Raw genomic sequence first — 13,500 nt, 5'->3', positions numbered from 1 at the left:
CAGGCTGCAGTTCTGGCTTAAATAACTGAAGGGTCAGAGATGGAATCTTCAAGGTTCAGCCATTTTCCATTGGGTGAAAATGTTGCATTAAGGTGTCTGTTATGGTTTGAATGTTTGTGTCCCCATCAATTTCATATGTCAAAACCAAATTATCAATGTAATAGCATTTGGAGGATGGGTTTTTAGGGAGCGATAAAGTCTGGAGGACCCTGATGTGAGATTAGTGCTCTCAGAACAATAAATAGCCTCTGTGAACCAAAATATAAGCCCTCACCAACCCCTAATTTTGCAGCCACCTTTCTCTTGGACTTCCATTCTTAGAACTGTGAGCAGTAAATTTTGTTTTTGCTTTTTGTTTTTGTATAATACATTCTATTTATGGTACTTTGTTATAGCAAATCTCATGGATGAATACAGTGTCTATATAAATGTTGCTTAAACTGAACTGTGGAAAAGTAAATGAAATAATGATTAAAAGGAGAAATACAGAGAACAAATTTTCAGTAATTCGTGGGTGTTATTTGCTGCTATTTCATGGAGCCCAAATTTGAGTCTTTGCTCTGTGGCTCCTTGAAGAATTCTGTCTTTTTCCTCTGATGCTTCCTGGATGCCCTCCCTGCCATGGCACCTGTAATCAGAACGGGGCCTGCAGCTGGTTAGCTTCAGATAGTCTTCAAAATGACTTTATTCATCCAGTTGTCATAGTTGAGCTCTTATCAGTACAGTCCATTTGAAGCATAAGTTAGAGAACCCAAAATATCATTATTACCTGTTCTTCACACAGTTCTTTGGAATGGAAGCCTACATAAATTGATGGGCAGGTGAATGGCACCTACTCTTGCCACTCTAGCCCAGTCAGGACACTTCAGTGAGAGTCCATAGCAGTTCAAAGCAGATACATACAGTCCTTCAGTATTTACATAAATGTTAAACCTTTCCTATACTACAGGGCTGGCTGAGGGCACCATTTTAATTTCTCTATGAGATTTAGCAATCAAGATATTTAAGGGACTAAGATATTTTTCTTTATCATACAATTGCCAAAAGTTAGAAACTTCCACTTTTCTTTACATTAACGTGCTGGAAGTCAGATGTCTTGGCAGTGTCTGAAGGTAAATGTGTAGATAAACAGTTAAGACAATGATAATATATGAAAAATACCAACCAAAGCATTGTACTCAACAGAAACTAAATGTCCTATGTGAATGATTACAAGTAAATTAATTTAAATAGATTTGTAAAGCTTACTGGACACAGAACCAGCCCAAATGAACATGTCCACAAGGCTCTTTACTAATCTTGATCTGTAAATTGGTAATTAAAATAAGAAATATCTAAACTACTGAGCAGTAAGATTAATATTAGGAGACTTATCCATGAGAAGTCTTAATAAAGACAAATAAGGGTTGTTCATCAAAATATGTAAAAATACATAAACATTGTTTTTTGAAGCTTTTTGGGAAAAGAATATTATACATGAAATCATAAATCTTTCAAAAGATACTAGTGATTTCTGACCTCCTGGGATTTACATGGTGTGGACCACTTGATCAAGAATAGAATTCTCTAAGATTTGAAGTCTCTGGAATTATAATGCTCTTCCAGTTTTTAAATGAAGAGGTTCTTTGTTTAGTATCTGTGAGATTTCTATTAATTATTTCTGTAAATCGAAGCCTTAACATCTGCAGAAAGTCCCTGGATCCAAGTCAACTTGACTCACTTTAAAACATCTGGAGACTTTGTATAACCACATGCTCTTTCACATGGATTTCCGAAGGACGCCACATTCAGACAAACCACTCTCACTCTGTCTTAAGACTGCCCTTGGTGATTTTCCTGAATGTTTCAACATGGCATGTTGTGTTCTCTCCAGGGAAGTGAGAGTTTAATAAAGCTGTGAAACTCTCTTTTTCTGTTTCTATCTTTGTCTGTGTCTGTCCTCTACCTCACAAAGGTAATTTTAAAACAAAATTAAATTAGGAAAAATTGGACATGTTTTAGGACACAACTCTCAGAGATGTCAATATGTAAAATTTCAATGTCAAACTTACTCAGCTTCAAAATCTTTTAAAAGTATTTCTAGGGTCCCCTTTGAGAGAAATATTCTGGAAAGATATTTATTATCTATGGGAGACCTGGGTGGCCAGGAAGTGATATCTAAGAGAGAATTGCTCCGGCATGGTTGTTAAATGCAAACAAACCTTACATTATAGGGAATATCCAACTTCTGTCTGAACCTCGGCTGTAAACTCTTCCTTCTTTAAGGATTTGCATATAGACACAGGATGGTATGATCTGAGTGAGTTTACATTATTTGTAAAATCCATACATTTAAAATTTTTTCCATCTTTCTTTTCATAGTTTTGAATAAATTTTGTGTGTTTAAGGTGAGTATGTACTAAGATATCTTTTCTTCAGGTTCTGCAAACTCAATCTATCTACATTGAACTAATTATCATCTCCCAACTCTACTTTCCTTAAGTGCCAGGGTTTTCAGCCCATTCATTCAGATCAGATATCTAGGAATCTATCAGTGTCTCCCTTTTCTGTACCATAGTAATGAACCACCCCACCAAGCACATAATTTTAGTACTTAATCATATAGTTTCAAATTATTATACCATATTATTTCTGTCTTCCAGTTTCTCCTTCATGACAATGTTACTGCAAACGCTCTAAACTCCATTTCTGAATTATGTTATTCTCTTCTTATAAGCTATTTACCAAGTGATTTTCCATTTTACCACAATAAAGCAAGTTCAGATTCCTTATTCTTTCACACTAGCTTTCCTAAAGAAATACCTTTGTTTTTCTGGTTTTCTCTAGCATGAGGAAAAAATTCACTTACGTTAATCTTTCTGTAATATGTTAAATTCTTTTTCATCTTTCTTCTGGGACAGCTTGCTCATGCACCAGTTACCCAACATGCATCTATTTCTCATATAAGACTAAGTTTAAGAGAATCCTCTATAAGTATTTTTTGATTCCTCTGTCCTCTTCGCCTATTATGCACAGTTTTGTTATATTAATTTTTTATTTTCCCTTACTAGATGGCAAATTCTTAGAGTTAAAAGATTACTAAATAGTTATCTAAAATCTAGTATTGTCATATCACTTGATACATGGAGAAATGTTTTACAAATGATTACTTAGTGAAAGAACCACTATTTCTTCTTGCACATAAAATAATATAAACTATGTGTTGTATTTAAATCATATGTGAGAATGAATAAAAACGCTTCCTGCAAGTTAATCATTTGATACTACCTTTTTGTTGCAATACAATTAGAAAGTAAAGCAGAAACTTGTTTTAGATCTTTCCTTTGCATCTTTATGTAGAAGAGAAGAGAGTTCTCATTTTATACCATTTTATACCATTATCTCCTAATCCTTGTAGTAGTTTTGGAATTCAAGAAAAAATATTCCCAACTCTTGACTTCTTCTCAGAGTAAATATTTAGCTTTATGGGCATCCATCTATGGTGATACCTAAAGAGAATAGAAACTCTTCTTCCAGTCCTTATCTTTTCAGATCTGTAGGTTGAAAACGTAGAAGTGAAATCTTCCACCTAACTGTGCTTAGAAGAGTAGAAGGCAATTTTGAAGCTTGGGCAAGGAGACCACTGTCTAAACTTTGGACCAAGCAAATGGCCTCAATGATAAGAGTGATAATTTTAGCCATATGTATCAAGTTGTAAGAATGCAAGCAATGTGTGAACATGTGACTCCATGGCGACAAATTTCCAGTATTAATCTGAAGCAACGTCTTATGAGTATTGTAAAAACTATTATAAATTATTGATTGCTGAGATTTGTGGTACTTGTTGAAACTGATTAACTATTAATATTTAATAAATGGTTTACAAAAGAAAACAATCAAATTAAAAGCCACTTTCACAGGAGGGAGGTGGGAAGGAAAAGAAAAGGGAGAAGGAAGACAAGAAAGAGGAATAGAAGGGGAGAATATAATCAAAGTATACTATATGCATATGTGGAAATGGCCAATGTGTATAATTCAATAGACACCAATTAAAATTTAGAAATCACTTCCATTTTCATTATTCCCTCTGTATACTCTACTATAACTGTTATAAACAGAATACATTTAGAAATGTTTTCAGTGAAAAGAAAAATGTGTGTAATAAAAATGACTGATTTGCATTTCTTTAATATGCTAATTCTTTTCTGAAAATGCCTTAGTTTGATGGACTCTAGAACCATAGTCCCTTCATTACAGGTGGGTTGAGGGAGACAGTTTGAGGAGTAGGATGGCCAGGTGTAAGGCTATAAGGAAGAAACTTGGAGGTTGAAAGAAACAGAATAGAGCTTTGGTACTTACAGCTGTCCTCTTCTTCAGTTATACATTTCACAACATAACAGGCGTAGATGAACCCTGCCAGCTGAAATGAAACAGAGATACTTTTAACTTCTGGCAAAGACAATAGTACTCAATCTCACTGGGGAAATGGCCTTTCAAAGATGAATGATTTATAACCAGGTTTGTAAGTCCAAATGGTACAACAGACTAGATTCCAGTATGGATTCTTGACTCTAGTGAAATCTTGATAAATATACTGTAAATAAGTCTATTGCTTTATTTTTCCACGGTGTTTTTGTGTGAGGTTTGGTAATTACAAGGCAATTGAAAGAAAATTACTTCATGTATAAAGGAAAAAAAGACCATGACCACTCATGAATGGATTTAGCATTTTTTTCACTTGTGCCAATTGACTTCTACTTTATTTTCCCATCATTCAGGGATGATTCCAAAACTGAACATCAGGAAAATGCTTTAAGGAGGAAGAACAGCAAGGAGAATCCATAGAAGTAAGAAGATGTAAGAAAAACTTTGCTGCACCTATAACAGAAGCCAGTGTATTAGTATGTCTAATTAAAATGACATGTAACAGACAAGGAATGATTTTCATGAGAAGCACCAACACAAAGCACATCATTCAGGATTGCATATAACACATCATCCTTCCTGAAACATGCACACAAAATTTCCAGCTATCAGGAAGGTCCTTGTTCACTGAGACTGATGCCTGTAAATGAGCAGAAAATCACATAGACAAGTTTTGTTTTTCTTCTTATCAGTAGAAAAATTCTTAATCAAATTTCAAGCCCTGGGAGAGTAAAACAAATATCATTTCCTGATAAGCAGAATCATTTTTTTTGCTTGTTTAGAGTGATATCTCTTGAATGAATTCTTAAAAATGTAGCATCGGACCAGTTGAGGAAGTTTATTCATTTCAGGTATGAAATGATCTGGTTGAGTACTGACCCCATAAGATCATATTGGAGTTTGGGAAAAGGAATTTTTCCTATAGGAAAGGCTGAAGTCTTCAATCAGGCTGCTAATGCACAGGGAATAAAGGAGCGGTTGTAATAAGCCTAATGAAGTTGTTTTTCATTAGCTGACAGATAATGATCTTTTGCAGGATGTGGGTGGAACATTTTTAAGTCAGAGGGTTCACTGGTAGCTATTTAAAGAGTACAGAACTATGTGGAGACAAAATGTGGTCCAGTTACAAGGTACACTAAAAAAACTTAACAGGATTTGAAAAAGAAAGTATTTTCTGGAATAATGTAGATGTGGCAGAAAGAGATGTAGGATGGCATAAAACAATAGTTATCCTGGGAGAGAAGAAGGAGGTAACAGTGGCTACTCTCTACACAAACAATTGGGTCCTTGTGTTTGGTTCCCAATGAACAGGAATGTATACCTCCTCATTACAAGAATGTAATCATCCCAAATGTAGTGTTAGAGCTAGCACATTTTATAGAAAATGGAAGAATATACTACCGATACTATATGAGCAGAATCATTTTCTTTTTAGTAATATGTTGGCAAAGTGATCAAGTCAGCATGTTTCTCTTTGAATATATCATGCTATTGGCAAGAAATTACTGATAGATTATTATATAAGAGAATGATGAGCATCACTAGGAGACTTATATTTTGCGTGTAAGGTAGTCGTTAAAAACTAGTGTTCCCTATTTGGCTTTAGCAAAAAATAGTATGATTTGAATAATCAAAATCAAATAGTGATTTGTGCATTTGTGTATAATACTGCTTAACCTTTTATCTACTAGGATATGTTAGAGTGCTCTGTTAGCCAAATGGACCAGTCCCATGGATACATTTTCGTTGGCATTTGGATCTCATTGTGGCTAGTTTAGTCAAATCCCTTGGTCTGGCTTCTAACTCCATACCTTCCTCTTCTACATTAAGATATATATATATATATATATATATATATATATATATATATGACCATTTTATCCACAATTTATCTTTTCTTTACATATCTAAGCACTGGTGGAATTATTTATAAAGCAATTTTTTCTTAGTCACCATTAAAAAAAAATTCCAACCCTTATTCATCACTTCATTACTTTGAAATGAAAATCTAGGTAACAAGTATTGATAGATTCTGAGCCAGTAAGTTTAAACTCCTCATTAGAGTGTCTCAAGATTTAAGATTATTAAGTGTACTCTACCAGAATGCATCTAAGGACCTGCTTGCAGCTTATCAGTGATCTTTTAATTGTATTCAGTTGCATTCTGTAACTACCAAGGGAGCTCCTTTGATATAAAGGTAATTCATGCAGCATTTCATTACAGAAGCTTGCTGATTAATAGAACATTAGCTCCTAAATTGGTCACCTCTAAATGCAAATGGAAACTTGTTTTCTGCAAATTCATGGAAATTTATAAACTCTACTATCTTCTCATTTTCCTACACCATGTAAGTAACTAATTTAATTTTCACTTCCCAAGAGCAGTTTGTAAAATGCAGCTATAGAAAAGGCAATTCAAGTCATTTCTAACAATTGTCAGTGCTTATAATGTCTAACTGCTACCTGGGCAAGTACCATGATGAAAAAAAAAATCCCAGGGCTTCTAAACCTTCGCAATTGAAATTTGGGTTGGGTAGATCTTCTTTGTGTTGAAGGCTGTTGTATTTTCATTTGTATAAACAGTAGTTGCCTCACTAAGGCAATCAACTATTGAGAGATAATCAAAGATATCTCCAGATGTTGGCATATGTCCCTCTATAACAAGGCCAAAATGTCTTCAGTTACAGCTACTAATTTAGATACAGTCCCAGCCTTAAAGAATTTGTGATCCTGAGGTAGATTTATGTGAGCTGTAAGAAAGAGAGAAAATCGTATGTTCACTAAGTGACAAATAGTAGATGGGTACTTTTCTGCATTGGGCTATTTATATTGCAGTCACTCATTTTGTGTCCTTGCAGAAGACAAGCAAAATGGGACTGGCTTTTTTCATCAAGTAGGAAAGCTATGAATTGTGTTCAGGAGAGTCCGCATTACATCTGATGAAAACTTGAGGCTGTCATACTAGAGAAACAGAAGCCAGAGCCAGGAAGGAAGGATGGGGCCACATTCTGTGGACTTCCAGTGTATACCAGGTTACAATTCTCACCTTCCTGCTTCCATACCGAGTATGTTTAAGGAGTGCTCTTGGAAACAGCATCACAGTTTTTCATGAAATGATTCCTTCCTGAAGTGATGTTTAGCTTCCCTTTTGTCTTTATTTCCTCCACTTGCTGGCAAACACCAGTTGGTTTCCTCCTGCATTCCTTAAGTCATTTTCTCACTGACCAACCAAATATGCTAATACTCTATGCCTCCTTGCTTTAATCAGCTTTGATCCTGGAATAATCTGGTATCTTTCTTTAAGACAGAGTGTTGCTTCGTTCAAGAACTGGCAGTCTCTTACCAGAGTAGGTTGTAGGTTTTGAGATTGATCCCCAGAGACAGAAAGGCTTTGAGAACAAGTGATAGAAAGCACAGGAGAGGTAGATATGATACTTTTCTTTTCCTTTCCTTTCTTTTCTTTCTTACTGTGCTGGTCTTGGGGCTTGAACTCAGGTCATGGGTCCTATCCCTTATCAAGGCTAACATTCTACCACCTGAGCCATAACATCCCCATTTCCAGCTTTGAAAACATTTTTTTCTTTGGTAGTTGGAGATGAGAGTCTCACAGACTTTCCTGCTTTGGCTGGCTTTCAAAGGCAATCCTTGAATCTCAGACTCCTGAGTAGCTAGACCACAGATGCAAACTACCAGCACCTGGCAGATAGGACATCTTTCAACCAGAACTTAGAGAAGAGCTGGGAGGAATTTTCCAATACAATGAAGTTGTTTAGCGTAGAGTAATTTAAGGGACACCAAACCAAGAATAGTGCTTCTTATTGTTCTGAGTTCTTACAACTAAAATGAAATATTTTTTCCTTGATCCCCCTTTAAATACAGCTAGAATAGTAACAGAAGGCACTTGGGCATAATATTAGGCTAATACACAATTATCCACTACGGAAAAACAAAATGTTTCCATTGTTTTATCTTTGGCATTCAAAGCACAGCTAAGCCTAAATCTTTTTATTTTTATTCATCTTTTCACCTTCATACATTTAATATGATTTGTTCATGTATAATTCACCTGGCAGGGAATTACATATCATCTTGATATCATTACTGACTGAAAGGAAATGATATTTTTCTCTCTATAACTAAATCAGATTAAAATTCTTTTGCCTTCACAAAACCAAATTACAATCATGTGTCTCAGAAATTCACTTTGGAGCTAATAGATAAAAGGGAACTGAGGCTTTTTGTTAAGTATTTAGAAAGATTCAAATGTAATAATCTAAAAATGTAACCACCTTAGTGGTTAAAATATTATAGTTTGAGATTCTGTTTCCAGTAAGATGGAATAGTGGGAGGTATTTTTTTTCCCTCTCTATCCTTTATACTAACTACATTTTATTTTAATTAATTAATTAATTAATTAATTTGGCCAGTCCTGGGCCTTGGACTCAGGGCCTGAGCACTGTCCCTGGCTTCTTCCCGCTCAAGGCTAGCACTCTGCCACCTGAGCCACAGCGCCCCTTCTGGCCGTTTTCCATATATGTGGTGCTGGGGAATCGAACTGAGAACTTCATGTGTAGGAGGCAAGCACTCTTGCCACTAGGCCATATTCCCAGCCCCTAACTACATTTTAAAACCTTGGTCATTTTATCCATAACAACTCAGAAGCATCCCATAAGTAGAATTCAGGCAGATCTGTCAGGTATACTAGGGACTCTTGGGATGCAATGAAGGACATGAGTGTAAATTCCCAGGCTGTCTTTGAACCACAATTCTCAGATCTCAGCCTCCTGAGTAGCTAGGATTACAGATGTGAGCCACCTGCACCCAGCTCTCTTTATTCTTACCTATGGTCCTATCTATCTATCTATCTATATCTGTCTATCTATCTATCTATCTATCTATCTATCTATCTATCTATCTATCTATCTATCTATCATCTATCATATCTGTCTAATCTATCTATCATATCTATCTCTATCACCTTTTTATACTTATCATTTATTTTTGTCAGTCATGGGGCTATAACTCAGTTCTTAGGCACCGTCTCTGAACTTTTTTGCTCAAGGCTAGTAGTCTATCACTTTGAGCTACAGATCCACTTCTGATTTTCTGGTGGTTAATGGGAGATATGAGTTTCTTGGACTTAGCTGATGGGTCTGACTTTTTTTTTTGGCCAGTCCTGGGCCTTGGACTCAGGGCCTGAGCACTGTCCCTGGCTTCTTCCCGCTCAAGGTTAGCACTCTGCCACTTGAGCCACAGCGCCGCTTCTGGCCGTTTTCTGTATATGTGGTGCTGGGGAATCGAACCTAGGGCCTCGTGTATCCGAGGCAGGCACTCTTGCCACTAGGCTATATCCCCAGCCCAGGTGGGTCTGACTTTGAACCATGATCCTCCAGTCTCAGCCTCCTGAGCAGCTAGGATTATGGATGTGAGCCACCAGTGTCAGGCTTATTTTTGTGATATTCACTAGGCTTGGAGCTGAGATGCCCACAACCTAGAAATGTCAATGGGAACAGATCTTTTATACAGAAAGTCAAAATCTTGTTCTTTCAAATCAAACACCTAGGAGAAAGACAGCATAACCAGTGAAAATATTTTAAGAAACTATCAACTTATTATGCAATGCCACAGGTAAAGTAAACTGAAACAATTGTAGTAATACCCTTTGATTAGAGAAACAATTATAGGTAGCCAAGACTTTCTTACCTGGCCAGACTGTGGGGTTTGGCAGGTCAAGCAAGGCTTCCAGATTTTCATTCCTGCTAGGGAGTACACAGGACCCTATCATCCCTCTTACCCTAGGGACAGTGAAGGCCCATGGAAAATCTAGGGTTCTAGCCTAACACTGCAGTAATAAGGCCTTCCTGTCATCCCCATGGGATGGGGTCAGAAGAGGGTTGGTAGCAAGTCAGGATATTTTATCAAAGTGTAGCAGTAATGAGGCTAATCGTGCCCCCATGATGACAGCAAAAAAATAAAAACAAAACACCTTGTAGTAGTAATGAGGCACTCCTAGCCCTTGCTCTCCCAGTGGTGGTGTTGTAAGGAAGGGGCAAGTGGTGCTGGGCCTCAACCTTACTAACAAGCTCTTCTCAGCTTGACTCTCAAAGGAGAACTTCTGTCCCCACTTGACCCATATGAGTCTGCATCTCTCCTTTGTTCACCACAGCACTATTAGAGGAATAAACAAACGCATAGGATCTAGGGCCTCACAATACATTACCCTAAATGTACATGTTTTGATTAGAAGTTACACATCAAACCAATAAGAAGGCTCTCACTCTGAATAAAGAGGCAATCAATGGGAACAAATAAGAGGTAACTGATATGAGAATTACATAAGTATTTTAAGTTAGGTATCTTAAGATGCTTCTGTAATAATTAGAAACATATTTGAAATAGATGGAAAAAGTCTCAGCAAATAATTAGAAGGTATAAGATAGAAACAAACTTATAAGTGCAGAAATAGATGAAATGACCCAAATAGGAAAACTCAATTGAAGGAGAGACAGAGGATAGAACTAGTAACCAGGAACACAGGACAATGAAATTACCTCATTTGGACAACAAAGAAGACATCTATGGACATCTATAGCTAGGAACTTAGGAAACCATAGGAACCATAAAATAGCTTTGATGTTTGCTCATTTCCATCCCAAAAAGGAGAAGACAAAGAGCAATATTGAAAAAATGCTCAGTAAATCAATGACTAAAATATTCCTAAAGTTTACAAAGGATATAAATTTATAAATTCAACAAACTAAGTGAACTCCAGTTAGGATAAATTAAAATTACTTTTCACCAAAATACATGGTAGTAAAACTTGTGAAACTAAGGACAAACAGTTGAAAGTAGTTTAAAAATCATTTAAGTATAACTATAGAAAATAGGAGATTTCTCAAAAGACAGCATACAACTACCATATGACCCAGAATGTTCCCTTTTGGGATTTCATCCTAGAGAAATGTACAGATGTAAATAGAAATGCTGAACATCAATATTTATAGAAGCTTTATTCACAATTTCCCCAAACTAGGCACAAATTAGATGTCATTCTGTACAAAAATAAGCAAACTGTGACGTGTCTACACCATAAAACAGTGCTCATCAATAACGGGGAAAGAACCATTGGCAAGGGCAATGCCTAAATGAATTTCTGTAGTTTTGTATTAAAAAGCCAATCCCAATATATTCTACAATAATAATTACTACTATAAAACATGCTTTTCCTGTTGTATGAGACAAGATCTCAGTATGAAGCCTAGGCTGGCTTAGAATTTGAAAACTTCTCTCTCAATCCCTTGAGATTATGTGCATGTGTCACTAGGATACAATTATAGAGATGAAGGACAGATTCATGGTTACTAGAAGTAAAGACGTGATGAGGATCAGAAGGAAGTAGAGATGGTAACATATAAGAACCTTCAGTGATAGTGTTGTTCACCTCTTGACTGTATCAGTAGTGATACGGTGACATTTTAAATCATGTTTGTATTCAGGGAAACTAGGTAAAGAATGTTCAGGATGTCTTGTACTAACCCACATCATTGCATGTTATCCATAAGGATTTCACAATAAAAATTTTAATAGAAAATACTATATTTTAGTATGCTAATATTTCTTTACAAACATTTTGTGTAATGTAATTTTTTAAATTATACATTTTTAACAAGGGACATATATTTGCTTTATGTAAATAGACATGGTTTAATTCTCAGCCTTTAGGTCAACAGGGAAATTCAATTTAATTTTGGATGTTGATGCAATGTGCAATCATTATTCAACTTTTATTTTTTATTTTGCTATGGGTGAAGGTTGTAGCAAACACTAGTTTTTAATCTGCAATTATCTCATATTCTAATGAATTAGTTCTATGTTTAATTCAAATTAACTAATCTCTTTTTGACTGAATTAATAATTCATCTGCTCTGAGCCCATACTTTTTGTGTTTGGAATTTGAACAGAAGGCTATTATGTACTAGCTAAATATACTTTTGAGTTGCAGACAATTTTTACTTGCTCTTTTTCATCTTATTCCATTTACATAATTTGAGATTACTTTACCAAAGGATTCTAATGTGACTCTATCAATGGTTTTAACAAAAGTCTTTATGAACTATTACATGGAATGATGGTAGGCCACCTTGGTTTTCTAATAGGAGGTGTTTTTCCTATTCCACTATTTGGACAATTACGGAGCTAATTCAGATGTAGTTATCAACCTATGAATACTCATGGAAGATTGTTCATAGATTCAATGCGAATGTTCAAGCCTACAGTGTCAAATAAACTTTCCGGAGGATCAGAGACATAATAATTTGAGTCCTTAGGTCTTTTACTATGTCATCACCATGAACGTATTAAACACTTTTTCAAAGATGAAATTCAACTAGTTGTACCAGAAAATATGTATTAACTACCTAAGGATGGAAAATGGAATGAACCAAGTATTAACATTGGCCTAACCAATCATCTTGCTCTCTGTGGTTTGGTAGATTTCTTTAGTCCAATGTACAAAACAATTACTTAATTTCTAATGAGCCCAATGAATTATTAATAAAGTTGGCAGAGAAGAAGGTACTCAGACAGGGTGAATGATGGCTAATAAAACTGAAATATCATCATGGCTTATATATATCTCAAGGTTGAAATATCAGATCAGTTAAAAAATTGAATTGAAACAGCAATATAATCACCTTATGTATGTGCTGGTTAAGAGGTGATCAAAAAGTGGTCACTGGTATTCAATAGAACCGTTATAAATTCCTTCCTTTTTAGAAGAAGCAAATAGTGCGGAATCTTCAACCAGTGCTGTTCATGGACATAATTGGGAAATACAAAAACAAAACAACAAAATCCCAAATCCAATTAACATAATATAGTATTTAAATATTTACTGTTTTAATAGTAAATTGGTTTACAAGCATGTCTGTAATGTACAATAGGGGCCCTGGGTGACTTATACGAATCAGTTAAGGCAGAACGTACATTTTACAAATGTATTGTGAGTTAAGGAAAAGGTGACACTGTTCAAAAAGAAATGTACTCATTCTCTGACTTATGTAACTATAAGCCCTCTATTTATGACCATTACAATGAT

General features: G+C 35.5%; 1 protein-coding gene across 1 annotated transcript in view; it reads right to left on the bottom strand.

Annotated features, from left to right (window-relative positions):
• The window catches only part of Nkain2 (sodium/potassium transporting ATPase interacting 2), a 922,696-nt gene that overhangs the window by 28,512 nt on the left and 880,684 nt on the right, over positions 1 to 13,500 (bottom strand). The window contains exon 5 of the mRNA XM_048354015.1: positions 4,339 to 4,399. Coding sequence (XP_048209972.1) covers positions 4,339 to 4,399 — 61 coding nt within the window. The remainder of the gene's footprint in view (positions 1 to 4,338; positions 4,400 to 13,500) is intronic.

This window comes from Perognathus longimembris, chromosome 9 (assembly GCF_023159225.1).
Source record: "Perognathus longimembris pacificus isolate PPM17 chromosome 9, ASM2315922v1, whole genome shotgun sequence".
Classification (NCBI taxonomy): Eukaryota; Metazoa; Chordata; class Mammalia; order Rodentia; family Heteromyidae; genus Perognathus; species Perognathus longimembris.
The sequence above is the reverse complement of the archived record's forward strand: the minus strand, read 5'-3'. Positions and strand labels throughout refer to the sequence as shown.